Source organism: Antechinus flavipes, chromosome 2, assembly GCF_016432865.1.
Source record: "Antechinus flavipes isolate AdamAnt ecotype Samford, QLD, Australia chromosome 2, AdamAnt_v2, whole genome shotgun sequence".
Lineage (NCBI taxonomy): Eukaryota > Metazoa > Chordata > Mammalia > Dasyuromorphia > Dasyuridae > Antechinus > Antechinus flavipes.
This window is the reverse complement of record NC_067399.1, coordinates 203,802,408-203,822,640: the sequence shown is the minus strand read 5'-3', so window position 1 is coordinate 203,822,640 and position 20,233 is coordinate 203,802,408. Positions and strand designations below refer to the sequence as shown.

Sequence of the window (20,233 nt, the reverse complement as noted above, 5' to 3'; positions counted from 1 at the left end):
CCTGACTTATAAAATTGTAAACAATTACTTTTATTTCTGGATATGAGACCCTTTCAGAGAAATTTGTTAACAGATTTTTTTCAGTTTTTGTCTCAGTTTCTGTAAAATGAGCTGGAGAAGGAAATGGCAAACTCTCCAGTATCTTTGCCAAGAAGACCTCAAATAGAGTCACAAAGAGTTAGATACAACTGAAAACAACTGAACACAACAGCAACTAATCATATAAACTATTGAGATACATGTTAAAAAAAATAGAAATTAATCATAAAAACTATTGAGATACATGTTTAAAAAAAAATAGAAAAGGTTAAGCAAGACCCAGAAACATTTGAACACAGCAACTATTTGATGAACCTAAAAATACACTAATGAGGGAAGAACTTTTTTCTTTAGAACTGATGGAAACACTGGAAAACAGTTTAGTAGAAATTAAGAATTAAAATTAAATTAAAATTAAATTAGAATTCTCACTGGCCATCTCTTCATGTCTGGAAATGCAGTACCTCATCAACTTTGCCTTAGAATCCCTCACTTCCTTTAAAATATAGCTCAAGTAACACGTTTTACAGAACACCTTTCCTTAATACCCCAATTCCTAATGCTCTTCTCTTTAAATGTCTTGTGTTTCTTTATGTTTTTATAGGTACATATTGTCTCCTCTGATAGATGTAAACTCTTTGATAGCAGAGATATTTTAGTTTTTTTTTTTTTTCCCTTTAAACCTCTGTATCTTCAAACTATTTCGTATATAATGGGAATGTAACAAATGATTGTTGATTCATTGTTTGTCCAAAATCAAATAGGAATCATTACTAGTTCAATGTCAGTTTAGAAGATATTTGGGTTTAACAATTTTATTGATTACTTGGATAAAGTATATATGGCTTATCAGATTTTCAATGATAATAAAGGATAAAGGATAAAGGATAGGAATGATAGCTGATACATTAGATCACAGTCAGCATCCAAAAAGATATCAACTAGATTGAACATTAGATTGAATTAAAAAGACAAAATTGAATAGGGATAAATATAAACGTTTTACACTTGGGTTAAAAAATTAGCTTTGTGAAAACAAAATGGAATATAAATTAATGTTCAAAAAAGATTGGGAGATTTTAGAGGATTGTAGTCAATATTAATTAGTCAGTTGGTGATTATTCATCACTGGATATGTGTTCTTCCTTATGGGTATTCCTTCCAGTGATGGAGATTATTACACATCCATGCTGATTCCCTGACCTATGTGACTATTGTCTGTTTATTTAAACAAATTCACTATGATTGAGAAGGGTTATGCTGTTCGGCATTTCTTTCTTCCAGCTCTTTTAAATCATATTATTATGATATCTCTCTTACTAAGTGACCATATTGAATTAAAAATGGAATGAACTAATAATACCTATCACATGTTTAATATTGAAATGAAGTATTTTAGTGAGGCATCTTAGAAAAGGGCTAATTTTTTTCTTTTTTTAATTTTAATTTTTTTATTATAGCTTTTTATTTATGAAACATATGAGTGGGTAATTTTTTCACCATTGACCCTTGCAAAATCTTCTGTTCCAAATTTTCCCTTCTTTCCCTCCATCCTCTCCCCTAGATGGCGGGTGGTCCAATATGTTAAATTTGTTAAATTATATGTTAAATCCAAGATATATATATATATATACACACACACACACACACACACATAATTATACAGTTATCTTGCTGCACAAGAAAAATCAGATCTAGAAAAGAAAAAAAAACTGAGAAGGAAAACAAAAATGCAAGCAAACAATTACAGAAGGAGTGAAAATGTTATGTTGTGGTCCACACTCAGTTCTTATAATTCTCTCTGGGTGTAGATGGCTCTCTTCATTATTGAACAATTGGAACTGGTCTGAATATTTCATTGCTGATCATCAGAGTTGTTCATCATATAATCTTGTTGTTGCTGTGTATAATGATCTCTTGGTTCTGCTCATTTCCCTCAGCATCAGTTCATGTAAGTCTCTCCAGGCTTCTCTGAAATCATCCTGTTGGTCATTTCTTACAAAGCAATAATATTCCATAACATTCATATACCACAATTTACCCAGCCATTCTCCAATTGATGGGAATCCATTCAATTTCCAGCTTCTAGCCACTACAAACAGGGCTGCCACAAACATTTTGGCACATACAGGTCCCTTTCCCTTCTTTAGTATCTCTTTGGGATATAAGCCCAATAGAAACACTGTTGAATCAAAGGGTATGCACAGTTTGATAGCTTTTTGAGCGTAGTTCCAAACCGTTCTCCAGAATGGTTGGATCTATTCACAATTCCACCAACAGTGTATCAGTGTCCCAGTTTTCCCACATTCCCTCCAACCTTCTTCATCATCTTAGCCAATCTGACAGGTGTGTAGTGGGATCTCAAAGTTGTCTTAATTTGCATTTCTCTGATCAATACTGATTTGGAACACCTTTTCATATGATTAGAAATCGTTTCAATTTCTTCGCCTGAAAATTGTCTGTTTATATCCTGTGACCATTTATCAATTGGAGAATGGCTTGGTTTCTTATAAATTGGAGTAAATTTTCTATATATTTTGGAAATGAGGCATTTATCAGAACCTTTGACTGTAAAAATGTGTTCCCAGTTTATTGTTTCCCTTCTAATCTTGTCTGCATTAGTTTTGTTGGTTCAAAAGCTTTTCAATTTGATATAACCAAAATTATCTATTTTGTGATGAATAATGATTTCTAGTTCTTTGGTCACAAATTCCTTCTTCCTCCACAGGTTTGAAAGATAAACTATCCTATGTTCTTCTAATTTGTTCATAATATTCTTTATGTCTAGATTATGAACCCATTTCAACCTTATCTTGGTATACAGTGTTAGGTGTAGGTCAATGCCTAGTGTCTGCTATATAAGTTTCCAATTTTCCTAGCAGTTTTTGTCAAATAATGAATTTTCTTGTTCCAAAAGCTGGGGTCTCTGGGTTTGTCAAACATTAGATTGCTATAGTTATTGACTGTTTTGTTCTGTGAACCTAATATATTCCACTGATGGACTACTCTATTTTTTAGCCAATACCAAATGGTTTTGGTGACCACTGCTTTATAATATAGTTTTAGATCAGGTACAGCTAGGCCATCTTCATTTGATTTTCTTTTCATTAGTTCCCTTGAAATTTTTGACCTTTTGTTCTTCCAGATGAATTTTGTTGTTATTTTTTCTAGGTCAGTACAATAGTTTCTTGGAAGTCTGATTGGTATAGCACTAAATAAATAGATTAGTTTAGGGAGTATTGTCATCTTTATTATATTCACTTGTCTTATCCAAGAGCAGTTAATCTTTTTCCAATTATTTAAATCTGACTCTATTTGTGTGGAAAGTATTTTATAGTTTTGCTCATATGATTCCTGACTTTGAAAAGGGCTAATTTTAAAAATCTTTTTATTAGAAACCTTTGATCGTCATTTGAATTCAGTAAACATTTACTCAGTGCCTGCTGACCCACTGTGAAATTTGAAATAAAATTCTTTTATAGACATTTTTATTTAGAATAGCAAATTGTAAATAGATTTCTTCTTTGGAAGATAAAGGAATTAAATTCTACTTCATAGCTGTTTTCATAGTCAAAATGAATTGGAACAAATCACTTCATTTGGAAAAGAAAAAAATGATATCAGTAGACATTTTAAAAAAGCTTTTTAGTTTTATTGCCATAAGGTAAGGTAATTTTGCTGAGGCATTTGGGGTTAAGTGACTATAATGAATAGTATATAGCATAGGAGTATGCATAAAATATTGCTTTAATGAATATAAATGAATATCAAATCTAGTCAGGGAATGAGTACATCTAATTAAATTTGATGAAAATAGAATAAACTTGCATTTATCTAGATTGTTTGGTTACTTCCTCTGAAGTTTAGGGAAATACTGTCAAGTATTTTGATTCTTTAACTGCTGAAGTGTTATTTTATTTTCACAGAAGTCTAAAAATACTTCTTTCATATTCTTCACCTTTTAGTAGCCTGAGTAAAGTACTTAGGCAATTTTGTTTTTTCTTTCTGAAGAGGAATACCCTCCTGTATAACATCTAGTACATATATGACTGAATTGAAACACAGTAAAATTGTTAAATGCGCCAGCTAATGGAATTTTTCTGAGTGTTTACTAGAAAGCAGAATTTTTTTTTTGTTTTAATTCTTGATGAAAATCTTTTTCTTTCTCTCTTTTTTTCTTTCTGTTGCTGAGGCAATTGGGGTTAAGTGACTTGCCTAGGGTCACACAGCTAGGCAGTATTAAGTGTCTGAGATCAGACTTGAAATCGGGTCCTCCTGACTTCAGGGCTGGTGCTCTATTCACTGTGCTACCTAGCTTCTCTGAAAATCTCTTTAAAAAAATAATTAAAAAAACAGGATAAGAAAAAAGGAAAATAGAAAAGGAATCCCAAACAAAATGAAACAAAACAAAAGAGAACATTTTCATGTGCCCAGCTAACAACAAAGTACTAGTTTAAGAAAGTATATATATTAGTAGAAGAAATTATATTCATGGGTATCCTCCTTTTTTTTTTTTTTTTTTAACTTATAAATTGTGCTTTTGTTCTCTGCTGGGCACTTTTTTTTTACTTTATTCTTTTTCTCACTTTCATCTTCTTTCACCCTCCTCTTTCTCCTACCCCAAGCAGGCTATAGTTAAGAAAGGATATATTTATATATACATATGAAGATTTATACATACACATACACACATACTTACTTATCTTTCCTATTCCTGTTAACTCTTTGCTTTAATTCTGCTCCTTGATATAATTTAACCCCCCCTTCTCCACCCATGGATCCCTCCCTTGTTTTCCCCTCACTCTTTGCTTCTCTACCAACCCATCTCTCTCCCCTTATTTCTTCTTGTTCTTCTGTTCTTCTTGTTCTTGTTCTTCTCTTCTTTCCTTCCTCTTCCTCCTCTTCTCCTCTTACTCCTACTCTTCTCCTCCTCCTTTTCTTCTCCTTCTCTTCTTCCTCCTTCTTTTGCTCCTCCTCCTCTTCCTCTTCCTTTTTCTCCTCCTTTTCTTCCTTGTTGTCCTCTTCCTCTTCCTCCTCTTTTTCTTCCTCCTCATCTTCCTTCTCCTCATTTGGGGTTAAGTGACTTGCCTAGGGTCACACAGCTAAGAAGTATTAAGTGTCTGATCCCCTTCTTTATAGATTTTGGAGGGTGCTACCCCCTTCATGTTATATGAGTAATGTTGCCTATTTAATCCATTCCCTTGATGTGAGTAGGTTTTCAGAACTAGGAGCCCTTTCCCCTTTAATGCCTACACCTCATTTGTATGACATAATTACTATTTTTACTTTTGTTTTGAACTGCTCTGTTGTTGATGTAAATCTTAAACATACTATACATTTTCCATTAAAAATAAACAATTTGTCCATGTTGAATTCCTTGAAATTGATCTTTGATAGTGACTCTCATATGTTAAATTTTCTATTAAGTTCGGATTTGGTTGACAGCTCTCATAGTTTCCCCTACCCCAATTATAATTTTCAAATAATTATTTTTGTATTTGAGACTCTATTTCCTTTTCTGGTTGGTTAATTTTTTTTTCATAATCTTATTTTTCTTGGGTGGTTTTTATTTATTCATTTTTTAGTTTTTTCTCAGTGTCTCTCATTTGATTTTTAAATTCTTTTTTGAGTTTTTCTTAAATTATCTCTGGGCAGGGAGCCATTTTATGTTCCTCTTTGGGGTAGAAGAAGCTCTTTTTGATGAGATATCCTCATCTGAATATCTTCCCTGTTCCCATATTAAGTATCTGTGGTTGGGTTCTTTCTTTTTTGATGGTTCATTTAAAAAAATAAGATATATTTGTGTTAAGTACCTCTAATTTTGGGGTGAGGAATGGTCCCTCTAGCTTCCCTTCAGCTCTCTCCTCTAATCAGGAACCCAAACTAAGAGCTTCACTCTCCAGCAAGTGTCCACAGCTAGCAGTGCCCCTGCCCTGCTGCCCCTGTTCTCATAGGTGCTGATTCTTTTTCACCCAGAGTAGCATCCCTGCAACACAGCTGGGCTTGGTGTTCCCAATAGTCCAGGTCCCCTTAGTCTTCTGGGTCTTTGACCCTGACTCCACTAACAGTCGGGGAGGCTCCAGCCACACCCAGGGCTCCCCATTTGGTGTTTCTAGGGAGCTAGCCTGGAGGTATTTGCGCTTCAGACTGGTTAATCCCGCCTGGCTTCTTTTTTCAAATCTTCTCAGGTTGTATCCAGAGGACCCCTGTTCTATTCCAAGTCTTCTTGATACTCCTCTCGTATTTGTGCTGAGGTGCAAATTTGTTCTATTTGAGGAGAACTTGAAATTTACCAACTTATTCCATCATTTTCCCAGAATCCTCCTTCCCCAAAAAATCTTTCAAAAAATGATTTTATCCACTTTCCTGCATTAGTAAGAATCACATAATGAAATTTTTTTATTGCATTTTATACAGAATCATTTTAGTAATCAAGTGAGACAATATGAATGTACTTTTATATATTAAGTATGTGACTTTTTAAACCTTTTATCAGAATTTTGTCTAAATGAGTCTTATCTCCTTTAAAGTTAGCTTCTTTGAAATGGACCATTCCAGAGTACTAATAAGGGTGCAATACCTACCTCCTGATAGAGATGTGATAGACTTAGTTTGTAGTTTGAGATATGAATTTTTGGATGTAGCTCTCATAGGAATGTGTTTTGCTTAATTAAGCATATGTTCAAGGTTCTCCACTTTCCAAAGTGGAGAGAATAGTTATTAATTGAAAAAAAATTGATTAAAATAAAGGAAAAATAGCTAATTACTTTGAGAGGTTATATACTTATTCCAATAATGCTGGCATTACTTAAATTTGCTGTAGGTTCTATGACTCTGTTTTGGAATTTTCCAAGGAACCTGTAGAACTTCCTTTGGAATATGGAAAATCTTCATTCTTTCAAGGGTGTATTTAATTTTTTGTCAAAAATTACTGGGTGCCCCATCTAATTAATAATGTAGGGTAATTTGAGATACTGGGCAATCTTATTTTGGATTTTTAAAAAGCAAATGTGAGTATAAAATGGTAAAAACCAAAATTCTTGTCTAGAAAACTGTTTCTGAAGATATTTTCAAAGAAGATATTTCCAGAAACCCTTAAAAGCATAAACATACCTGAAATTAGTAGATACTATTTTTTTTTTAAAGGATAGCAATGAATGATACACACACACACACACACACACACACACACACACATATATATATACGTATAATAAACTACTTTTATTCACTTATTACTGGAATCTTCATAGCTGATGAAGGACCTTGCATTGAATTAGGATGGATTTTGGATTCATTTGTTGGTGTCATAAACAGGAGATTTAATATCTGGAGTTTAAATGCTATCTTTTTCATGTTATTTTTAACTTAGTCCCTAATTTCAGCCTATTTTGCTGTCATATGCTACTTTTTCTAAGTCTTCGATGGACAGTATTTGAACTTCATGGACATGTCAGATTAAATGAAAAGCCATCACCAGCCCTTGATTTACTTTCTGGAGAATTGCTTTCCTGTCAGTTTTTAATTTGAGCAGACAGATGCTAATGCTACACATGACCTCCTTTGAAAACATACACATAAGGAAATATAGAATTAGAATGTGAAAGTAGAGACCAGTTTTTCCTTCCTCCTCATTTTACTGATTGGAAAACAGCTTCAGAAGATCAAGTTGCCTCAAGTTACATATTTAGAGGTGGAATTTGAAGAGTTCCTTTGGCCAAAAATCTGATACACATATATTACTATATACATCATTTAGAATTTGAAAGACATAAATTCTTTAGGTGACAGAAATAAATAGAAAATAAAGCATCACATCAGAATACATCAACTAGCTTAAAGGATAAGATGTGTGTGGGGGGGGGAGGGGAAAGAGAGGGAGAGAGGTGGATTTAACTCCAAAATATTAAATTCAGTACATCCATGAAAGGGAGGAGTATACTGAAGATAATGATAGGTCTGGGCTTAAAAAAAAATACAAATACTGTGAAGTGAGGGAAGATGGGAAGGATAGTGTCTTTGGCAACATAAAAAAGATACCTTTTAGGATACAGATTAGACTGTATTTACCAGGTTTACTTGTAATAACTTGCAGCTATAATTTATTCTTCAAAAATTATGGAGAATAAAAGAACTTCATGACTAGGACTGAATGGATTTTTATGAGAAAAGAAAGTGGAGTTTTTATATTATAAGCCACTGGTATTCATTTGGATTCCTGGCAAAGGATTCTAGAATGTAAATGCCCACAAGCTATCTCTTTAATAGTAGTCTTATCAGGCTAACTTCATTTAATTTAGACAAGGTTCTTAGATTGCTAGATAAGGAGAATGTTCTATGTATTATATATCTGAAATGTAACAAAGCACCAAATGGAGATGAAGAGAAGTAGACTGATAAATTAATTGGTTTTAGAGCTCTTTGAATGGTGATTAAAATGTAATGTGGTATGTGATTATGATGAAATACTACTATTTTATAAGAAATGATAAGCAGATTGTTTTCAGAAAAACATGGAAATGCTTGCATGAAACTAATGAAGAGTGAAATGAGCAGAACCAAGAGAATGTTGAATATAGTAACAGCTGTATTGTTTGAAGAATAACTGTGAATGATTAAACTATTCTATAAATATTCAGATACACTAGATAGGAACCATGAAGGAATATGCTATCTACTCACAAAAAAAGAACTGATAAATAAAAGTATGAATAGTATGGTTTTACATGTGCACACAAATATATATTCACACACACACACACATACACACACACACACACACACACACACACACACACACACATCAATGGCGCCCTATATGTGGTGGAGAGGGAGAGAGGGATACAGCTTTGGAACTTAAAATGGAACAAAAAAGAAAATAAAACTAAATTTTTTTAAAAAGGTAATGTTATTTCTTTTGACCTAGCTATACAAGTGCTAGACCTATACCACAAAGAGATCAAAAAAAGGAAGAAAAAAAAAGTACAAAAAATTAATATTAGCTCTTTTTATGCTGGCAAAAAATTAGAAACTGAAAAAAACATGCAGTTGAGTAATGGCTGAACAAATTACAATATATATATGAGTGTAATAGACTTTAGTTGTACTATGAAAAATGAATGAAAGTGAAAGACTTATGTGAACTAGTACAGAATGAAGTGAACAGAATAGGAACAACTCTTTAAACTATAATATAATTATTAAAATATACAATTTTGAAGTCCTATATCAACTGATGAAGAAAGGGGAATTGAGCAGTACCAGGAAACCAGTTTATAAGAATAGCACTAAAAATAAACAGCTCTGAAAGCCATAAAAACTCTGATAATAACAACAATCATGATTCCAAAGTATTGATGGTGAAACACGTTACCTATCATCTGACAGAGATGTGATGTACTCAGGATACAGAAAACTTTTTTTAGGTAAAGCCATTGAAGGAATTTGTTTTGTTTGTCCGTACATATTTGTTACAAGGAAGTTCTTTTTATTTCTTTTTTTTCCTCTTCTAATAGGATGGAGGATTGAAGAGAGAAAATGAATTGATGTTATTAATAAAATGTAATTTTTTTTGTGTGATGACAGCGTATTTAAAATCACCTGGAGTCAGGAATTCAGGTTAAGGGAAAAATCTTCAATCTTTATTCTTAGTAAAGGTGAAGAAAGCAATATGGGCAGCTGCGACAGGAAGCCAGCTAGCAGAAGGGGATCGGAGATGAAGGGCCAACGCAATAGCAATGCGAGCAGCTGTGTCAAGACACCAGCCAGCAGTCTCTCCTTCCGCTTCCCTTTCTACTCCCCTGCCTCCACCCACCAAAATCGTCATTTCCTATACAACACATCAAGACTTGCACAAAGAGTGGGCGGGGGCCATTCTTTCTCCAAGTTTATATATTAATAGAGTATGGTCCAATTACTATTTAGCCTCATGTGCTTGGGAACTTGTGCATCAACTCAAGCCTCAGCCCATTACATCTCCCGCTTTCTTTTGTTTTAGAACACAGGTGGTCACGCCATCCCTGACTCCTCAGGGAGGTCAGAGCCCCCAAGGGGAGGTGATCACACCCTCCCTGACATCTCAGGAAGGGAGATGAAAAGCACCAAAGAGAAGTGGGGGTTGCTAGCGGATTTCTGGGTTGAAGGGTCTTATTATGCACAAACCCATCAGCATGGGAAGTATTACACAAGCACATAGCAACAATGCAGAGGCTATTAGTGATGACTCTCCGCACAGTCAGTGCAGGCTTGATGTGGTGAAACAAACATGAATTGTACACGCAAGTAATGGTATAACAAGCAATATAAATCAACATGGTGTTGTAAAAGATTGCCAGAAGTCCTAGAAGGAGAGTATGTAAACAGCAGTCACACATACACCTTCTTCAGCAGCCAAGAGATAGTCCAAAACCAATCTATTGTCCATTGCTTCATATATCAGGGAATCCAATGATCCCCCCAAGTTTTTGAAGTCCTGCAAAAGTCTTTTTATGTGTTAAGGAATCTAATGATCCAGCAGATTTTGAAGTCCTGTAACAGTCTTATCATTTCTCAGAAAATCCAATGATTCCTGAGGGGTTTCAAGTCTTATGTCTCAAAGAATCCAGTGATTCCTGAGGGTTTTCAAGTCCTACAACAATCTTATGTCTCAGAGAATCCAATGATTCCTGAGGGTTTTCAAGTCCTACAACAATCTTATCATGTCTCAGAGAATCCAATGATTCCTGAGGGCTTTCAAGTCTTATGTCTCAAAGAATCCAGTGATTCCTGAGGGTTTTCAAGTTCTATAACAACCTTGTCTCAGAGAATCCAATGATTCCTGAGGGTTTTGAAGTCCAACAATTTTCTGTGTCCATGAGTCAAATGTCATAACTGCCACGCTCTTTCAATGATCAGCACAGTCAGCAACAGAACTACCCAATATTTCTTGGGTCTTCTCCTTCGTTTCAAGGGTCTGCTCTATCTCGCTGCGATGGACAAGGCGAATATGGTTTGTTGGCACCCATCTGATTCCTTCTCCTCCTGTAAAAATATAAGCAAACCCTCTTCCCCAAGCAGTTAACCTATCTAATTCCCTTCTATTTACCACTTTCTGGATCTCTCCACATCACCTGATGATTATCTAAAGATAGTGGAACTGTTTGCACTGGACAACTTCCCTGTTGTGTTAAAAGGCCTGTAATCTCCCCAACTGTAATCCTGATTGCTTTTCTGTTGGTTGATGACATCAGAATCCTGAATTTCTAAAGTCTCTCTGGCTGTAACCTCAGTTGCTATCATGCCCCACCTATCTTTTGATTGATACCTTGGCGCTGGGCCCTGTCTCTCATTTCTCTGGGTCAGTCTACATTCAGAGGTCCAGTGAAAGCCTTGGTTACATTTGGACATGGCGTTTGGGGTTTTATTCTCTCAGTCTGTCTTTTCATTCTATCTCCATATCTACAATGAGCTCTCAAATGTCCAACTTTTCCACACTGAAAGCATCTACGAGTTTCTCTAGAATTCCTTTGCCAAGAAGAACCCTGTCTTTCCATATTCAACATAGTTTGGGTGTAATAAGCATTTGTGCCCACTGTGGCACAGCACCTTATGTTCTTCTCTAAAGGATCATCCTTGTGTAGTCCTAGTATAATTCTTTTGCAAACCTCATTAGCATTTTCCTTAGCAAGTTGCCTTATCAAAATGTCTGTTATTGGATTTTCTCCATTTGTTCTTGTGATAGCTGTCTGCAAACGTCCCAGAAAGTCAGCAAAGGGTTCATTTGGCCCTTGTGTTATTTTTGTGAAGGCCCCTCCCTTGTCATCTTTATTGTGGAGAGAAGCCCACGCTTTGATAGCATTAGCAGCAATTTGCTCATATGCTGCTATAGAATAATTAATCTGTACTGCGACATCTACATAAGGACCTACACCTGTTAGTAGGTCACAGGTGATTGTAGCACGAACTCCACTTTGACTATTTTGTTAGGCTTGTATCCTACAGAGCTCACTATATTCAGAAAGCCACAAGTAGTTTTGTCCAGGTTCTAGGCATACCCTTGCTATAGATTTCCAGTCATTAGGGATTAAGATTTCAAAAGCCAAATTCTGTAATAACATCTTAACATAAGCTGATGTAGCCCCATAAAGAGTGCAAGCTTTTTTCAGGTCTTTGAGGATTTCTATATCAAAAGGAGGATATTTTCTACTTTCTTGACTTGAAGAATTAAACTGTTGAATTACAGGAAAAATGTGGTGTTGAAATTCCAATACATTTCTCCCTTCCGTTTTGGCCTTAATTAGTCCCTTTTGCAATCTAGTCAAAGGAGCGGCTGGATGCTGGGGGTGGGGGGGGGGGAAAGGGGGAGGTGCTGGATGCTGGGGGGAAGGTGCTGGTGCTGTCACTGCCCCCTCCCCCCCCACTACCCCTTCTCCCTCCATCCTGGAGGGTGGAATTGATGGAGGGGAATCAATTACCTGCTCCTTAGGTGGGGCTGAAGCTGCCTCAGATTCACCCCACCCTTGAGCCTCACTTAAGTCTCCATGCCCTGTGGGGATATGGTCATTAATCTGTTCCTTATCTTCCTCCTTTATCTCAGGCTTCCCCATTGGCTATTCCTAGACCCTTTTCCTTTTCTTCTGTAACTTATATGGTCTCTTAAGGCCAACTGTATTATATTGTATAAATAGAATGCCTCAATGGAAATTGAATGAGACCGTTTTCATTGTGATATATGGAGAGCTGTTGCCCAATTAATGTCCAATTATCTGGAGAGATTTGCTCTTCCTCTAAGAACCAAGAGGAGGTGTGTTTTAATGTTCCCAGAAGTCTATCTGTCTGTTCCCAAGTTATAAGTAGCCCTTGATCTTCTATCAGCTTAAGCAGGCTTTCTATAGCACCACTCCTGGGTGGGGGTGGGGATGGGGGAGGGAGAATCTTCAGCTAGGATCTGTCCCATTTCTGCCAAAAAAAGGTTACTAATTTAGTCTATTATACTCACCTAAGTTCCTGGTCCCTGGAGACTTCTTCAGTGAAAGTAGGGTCCTTGGTTCCCACACTTGGCACCAAATGTGATGATCGCGTACTTAAAATCACCCAGAGTCAGGAATTCAGGTTAAGGGAAAAATCTTCAAACTTTATTCTCAGTAGAGGTGAAGAAGGATTGAGATAGCAATATGGGCAGCTGTGACAAGAAGCCAGCTAGCAAAGGGGATCGGAGATGAAGGGCCGCCGCGATAGCAATGCGAGCAGCTGTGACAAGATGCCAGCCAGCAGTCTCTCTTTCCACTTCTCTTTCCACTCCCCTCCTCCACCCACCAAAAACGTCATTTCCTATACAACGCATCAGGACTTGCACAAAGAGTGGGTGGGGGCCATTCTTTCTCCAAGCATATATATTAATAGAGTATGTCCAATTACTATTTAGCTTCATGTGCTTGGGACCTCAGTGCATCAATTCAAGACTCAGCCCATTACATTTTTGGACAGAGAGCTTTTGAGTGCCACAATGATCTGTCTTCAGCACTCATTAAAAATGTTCACAAATGACTTAGCTTAAGTCATAGATGTTGCACCTCCAAGTTTTCAGGGGACTTAAAGATAAAACTAATCTATTGATCATGAGATGATAGTTAGAATGATGAATTAAATCTAATAAAATAAAATAAAATGGGAAGCACAATTGTTGGGCTCAGAATATCACTTGAATAAATAAATACAGAATGGGTGAAACAAAGCTAAGTATCAATTTATGTGAAATAGGTCTGAGGGTTTTGAATCAGGTTTATTTTGTTGTAAGGAATTAACTAAAGATTAGGGTGATATATTTTTCAATTACAGCAACTATGAAAGGCCAGCTGATCTAGTCATGGAAGGATTGCAATATACCTTAGTAGAGGGAATAGCTATATCTTTTTTTTTTTTTTAAACAACTTTTTATTGACAGAATGCAGGGTGATTTTTTATAGCATTATCCCTTGCACTCACTTCTGTTCTGACTTTTCCCCTCCCTTTCTCTACCCCCCCTCCAGATGGCAAGCAGTCCTATACATGTTAAATATGTCACAGTATGTCCTAGATACATATATGTTTGCAGAACCGAACACTTCTCTTGTTGCACAGGAAGAATTGGATTCAGAAGGTATAAATAACCCGGGAAGAAAAACAAAAATGCAAGCAGTTTACATTCATTTCCCAGTGTTCTTTCTTTGGGTGTAGCTGCTTCTGTCCATCCTTGGTCAATTGAAACTGAATTAGCTCTCTTTATCGAAGAGATCCACTTCCATCAGAATATATCCTCAAACAGTATCATTGTTGAGGTATATAATGATCTCCTGGTTCTGCTCATTTCACTTAGCATCAGTTCATGTAAGTCTCGCCAGTCCTCTCTGTATTCATCCTGCTGGTCATTCCTTACAGAACAATAATATTCCATAATGTTCATATACCACAATTTACTCAACCATTCCCCAATTGATGGACATCCATTTATTTTCCAGCTTCTAGCCACTACAAACAGGGCTGCTACAAACATTTTGGCACATGCAGGTCCCTTTCCTTTCTTTAGTATCTCTTTGGGGTATAAGCCCAGTAGAGACACTGCTGGATCAAAGGGGATGCACAGTTTGATAACTTTTTGAGCATAATTCCAAATTACTCTCCAGAATGGCTGGATGTGTTCACAATTCCACAATGTATCAGTGTCCCTGTTTTCCCACATCCCCTCCAACATTCCGCATTATCTTTCCCTGTCATTCTAGCCAATCTGACAGGTGTGTAGTGGTATCTCAGAGTTGTCTTAATTTGCATTTCTCTGATTAATAATGACTTGGAGCATCTTTTCATATGGCAATAAATAGTTTTAATTTCTTCGTCTGAGAATTGTCTGTTAATATCCTTTGACCATTTATCAATTGGAGAATGGCTTGATTTCTTATAAATTAGAGTCAATTCTCTATATATTTTGGAAATGAGGCCTTTATCAGAACCTTTGACTGTAAAAATGTTGGGAATAGCTATATCAAGAAATCAAAGTTATTGAAATATTAAAAGTTTTAAATAATATTTCTAAATCAAATTCTAATATCCAGACAGCTAGAATTTTATTCTTATCTTCATGAAAATCCTATACTTCTGTTGTATTTGAGCTGACATTTTAATAAATGTATGGGTTTCTTGACAAGCCATGTATTTTTCTTTTATTCCAGTGTGGCCAGACTCCATTGATGGTAGCGGCTGAAAATGGCAATCTTGAGATAGTAAAAGAACTACTTAAGAATGGAGCTAATTGCAATCTGGAAGATGTGGTATGCATGAAAAACATTATTCATTCAAATCCTTTCTGTTACTTTTTGCTAAATAGAATCCCAACAACTTCATATTTAAATTTTTGACATTTTATTTTTATTCACACAAATGTCTACCATGTCAATTATAGTTTTTTGTTCAAACCTTTTTTTGAATTTACACATATGAAAAGAAATTATAGTAAAAAGTTTATCTCCTTTGTTTTAAACTGTCTGACAATTGTTTTTGTTCATTGTCTAAAATAAATTATTCTGTAGTTTCTCTGAAGTTTAGTAGATAGTGAATCATTTTCTTCAGCATAATTACATAGTCTTTAATTTTTAGTTGTAGTAAATGATTACTTAAATTAATATTCTCTTAGGCATTTAGTGAAATGGCAGAACAAGCAGTTATGAAATAATTTAAAAATTATTAGGTGAATAATTTTAGGATACAAATACAGATAAATCTGTATAGGCAGAGAAATTGCATTTCAATGCTAATAACTATTGCAGTATCCACTTCATTTTTTATGTGATTTAAATATTTTTTTCATTTTGAATGAAGTTTGTTATTTTTGAAATGATAAAATGTGTGTGTTTTTAAGGATAACTGGACAGCTCTTATATCAGCAGCAAAAGAAGGTCACCTAGCCATTGTGAAGGAGCTGCTTAAATGCAATGTTAATTTGGAACATAAAGATATGGTATGTGTATTTCCTAATATTTTGCTAATTACATAGAATTTAGAGTTATAGATTCTTCTATGCCACTTTTCTTTCAGTCTTTGGTGACTTAGGTAACCCATACACAGTGTAATCCATTTATTTCCATCAAATTATGAGATCTTTGAAATGCTGCAGTAGTATAGTTCCAGCACCAGGTAGCATTAAATATTAGATGTGAAAAAAGACCATGCTAGAGGGACATTTTAACTACTATTGTTACTGTGTCACACAACTGGGTCCCAAAGCAGTGGTAGTTATTAATAATTAAACTACAAAAAGGTAATAGGAATCTATCCTCCAATTGTAGACCCATATCCCTGAGTAATGTTTATCCCTCCATGTTGTCCAAAGGATTCTTCAGTCAAGCATGAGAAATAACCACATCAATAGAAATCAAAAGGGCTTCATGCTTATCGACAGCAACAGTGAACATAATTTCCTATTGTAGCCTGTCCTGGATGAAGTCAAGAATAAAAAGAAAGTATTTGAGGTAGCCTGGATGGAGAACATGAGATTGCACTGCCTCAGGAGCAGGATTAAAGAGACCATGTATCTGTCCATATTGTACATTTTAACATACAAAATCCAGGGGACTTTAGTAATATGAAGAAAATGCCTGTACTTAACTTGCAAGCCTTGGGGTTCTTTGCCACACATTCTCCCATGGATACAGTAAGTAACCAACATGGCCACAGACTTAGAACTTATGGATAAGTCCACATTGGCTTTTTGGCAGAAAATTTTACTCTTTTCCTTTCATCTCTTTCCACCTTAAGAATTAACTGGTCCTCAAGAATTTCCTTAAACTTTTGGAAAGAAAAAATTTTAAAAACAATTCCAAGAGATGACTACAACTTCCTTCCAGAGCCATTATTGAGCTGCCATCTCTCCCTATGAAACAGAGTGGATGAATCTGCTCCTACTTGAGGCAGCAGCCACCTGGCTAGTGGAATGAAGGCTTCTGCCATCAGCTGTCTGAGTTGACTGTCCCACCATTCTCTTAACCACACAGTGAGGAGCAGAATCAAATATACCCTTGCCAGAAGACCTGGCTATTTGTTTAAATGGCTTCATGGAAGGAAAATTTGGAAATGGGAGCACAATAGCATTTAAATCTTGGCTATGGATAGCCTCTTGATGATTATCACCTAAGATTTCAACTGAATGGAGAATAAATAATGGTATCCTTGCTCCATGGCTGAATGCTAGTTTGTTAGCCCTGAAGGAGTAGAGAAGAACTTGGAAGTAGGGCTGAGATATCGTTTTAAGTAGTAGTTATTCTTCAAACCTGACTGGGTTATAATTACCTTAATAGCGGTAGCTTCAAAATTTTTTTATGGTACTCACGAGGCGACTCCTAATTCACTGACTGCTTATTCACAGAGCAAAACTGATCTGTGTCACTTTAAATGAGAAGGATACTTGTTTATGTGGGACATCAAAAGAAACACTTCCATACTACCTCTGTCACTGTGCTTCTCAACTGACAGAGGCTATTATGTGATGACACAAGACTTTTTTAAACAGACTAATTAATGCTGTTAAAAGTGCCAGGAAAAAATAATACAAATTGAGATTTGGGTAAATTCAACACTTCTAGGAACTAGGAAGAAGTTAACCTTGGATTTCTTAATCTTAGCCAATTATCATAGATGTTACCATATCCTTTGAAAAAAGATACTCTGTTTTTCAGTCAGCCAGAGATAACTGGATTGAGAAATATCAGGTAGTTTGCCAGTTTCTGACCTAGGAAGGTTACAAAATATTGCTGCATTATGGGGAAAGGGCCTTGGGAGTTTGAGATTCATATTATATTCTTTAAATTAAAGTTCAGTATGAGATATGGTAGCCTGATGAAGTTGATGGTTTGAAACTATTACCAGATGGAGCAGGGTCATATATATAAAGCATATAATCAGAGTTAGGCAATATGCAGAATGAACTGTTGAGACAAATATAGTAAAAAGTGACTGTGCTTTCTTATTAATTTATAACTAGTATTCTATCAGTTTTCCTTGTGATCTGTTTAATGATTAATGTTCATATTTTTGGATTTTATATTGCATTCTTATTCTGTTATTAAAAATTTGAATATTTGTTAAATGTAATATATGATTGAAATGCCTATAAGTCTGTTCACTTAACCATTAGTATATATAAACCATAAAAATTTGCTTTTTGTTATTTTATAGATGAGTAAACTAAAACTCTGGGAACTGAAATGATTTGATCAGGATCTTACAGTTAAGAAATATTATTTATGATTTGAACCCAGGTCTCTTGAGATCTAGGGCTTTTTGCCATGGCAGTCTGCTCTTACTCCACAGTCTTAAATCTCAGTATCATTCAGTAACACTGAGTAACAGGAGTCTTTGTATCTATGACAGCACATTATAGACCCTTCATAAATAATTGTATAAATTTAATCTCCTAGCTAGAATCTCTTTTTTGGCTGTCAGTTTTAAAGAGATTGTTCCAAAGATATAAATAGCATGGCTTATTAAAACCTTACCCTGAATGGGAAGAAGAGATTCTAAAGCTATTGTGTTCTAGTAACTGATATATGGTAATGTCATGTAATCTTCAGAATGTTTGGATTCCACGGTAAATTGTTTTATGTAGTATAACATGGCTTCTGGATAGCTGGGTGGTGCAGTAAATAGAGTACTGGCCCTGGAGTCAGGAAGATCTGAGTTCAAGTATGACCTCAGGTACTGAGACTTACTAGCTGTATGGTTGGATAAATTACTTAACTCCAGTTGCCTTGAGCACTTCCCCTGCCCTCCAAAATGGCATAATTTCTCAGGAAAGGATTGATAGCACTACCAGTAATGCATCTGTACAGTGAGCAAGTACTTATTGAGAAGAAACAACTATCAATCCAGAAAGCCTTCTTTTTTCTGTTGCAAGTTTAAAACTATAGAGGAGTGCTTATTAGCAGCACTATAAGGAACTAAAATAAAGAAAGGCATTGGGGTATAATGGAAAGAATGCTAGGTTTTGAGTCAAGATACTTGGGTTCAAATCAGAGTTGTACTTTTTATGATATCACTATGTTGTTCTCTCATCTATTAAAAAAGTTATTGAATTGGTTATTGAACTGTTCTATCTCAAAATTCGATTATCTGTAAAACCCAAGGATGATTATAATCCTGTCAGGAGACGTGATTCTTGTTCCCTGTACTATTGTTGCTTTTGTGATGACCTCAGAAAAATAAATTTCATTTCTACATAGTGTTACATCTGCTCTTTATTCTCCCACCCCTTCTTACCATGATTTTGTTAGGATTATTGGTAGTTAAAACATGTAAGTAATTTTATATCATGTTCTAAGGGCTTATGATAAATATTTCAACTGGAAAAAATAAAGGTTTTTATAATTTTCTTTGTTTTCTTTAGGGAGGATGGACAGCTCTTATGTGGGCATGTTATAAAGGCCATACAGAAGTAGTAGACTTGCTCCTTTCAAAAGGCGCCAATCCAAATGTCACTGGACTGGTAAGCTTCCATTAAAAATCATCTGTAAAAGTAAACAGTTATTTTTCTCTGTAGTACTAGAAATTGATTAAAGTTTCTCTTTTCTGTTTATTACATAAAAATAAATGTTGATGAAATAGTTGTTTCATTTAAAAAATTTTCATCACAGTTGTAAAATAGACTGCAAAAAATTATTAATAGTGAGAACACTAATGAAAATTTCTTTTTTCCAATTATTTACTTCTGATTACTTTTAGCAGTTATCTTAAGATTCTGATGTTATTTGTATGAAACCAAAAAAGAAAAATGCTAATATTTTAAATAGTGATTTCACCAGGCATGGAAGCATATACCTACAATTTCTGCTACTAAGAAGGCTGAATTTAACAGATTGCTTGAATTTAGGAGTTCTGAGCTGTATTTGGGGTAAAGCCTCCGGGGTGTCCAAACTAAATCTGGTACCAGTATAATAAGCTCTTTAGGAACAGGTTCCTTATGTGGGACAAACCAATCTATTTTAGAACTAAAGCAGGACAAACTTCTGTGCTCATGAGTAATGGGATTGGGCCCATGAATAGCCTAGATGAAATAGGAAACTCATTTTCTTTCCTACCTCCCCAAAAGGAAGTAATTTTTAGAATTCAATTAATTAAAAAATTATTTCATTTGATTATAATATTTTTCTTTTGTTGAGGCAGTTGGGGTTAAATGACTTGGCCAGAGTCACAC

The 20,233-nt window shown here is 35.3% G+C and overlaps 1 protein-coding gene across 5 annotated transcripts in view; it reads left to right on the top strand.

Moving 5' to 3' along the window:
• The window catches only part of KIDINS220 (kinase D interacting substrate 220), a 176,562-nt gene that overhangs the window by 17,065 nt on the left and 139,264 nt on the right, over positions 1 to 20,233 (top strand). For all 5 annotated transcript variants that reach the window (XM_051976080.1, XM_051976081.1, XM_051976079.1 and 2 more), the window contains exons 3-5: positions 15,222 to 15,320; positions 15,908 to 16,006; positions 19,427 to 19,525. In XM_051976080.1, coding sequence (XP_051832040.1) covers positions 15,222 to 15,320; positions 15,908 to 16,006; positions 19,427 to 19,525 — 297 coding nt within the window. The remainder of the gene's footprint in view (positions 1 to 15,221; positions 15,321 to 15,907; positions 16,007 to 19,426; positions 19,526 to 20,233) is intronic.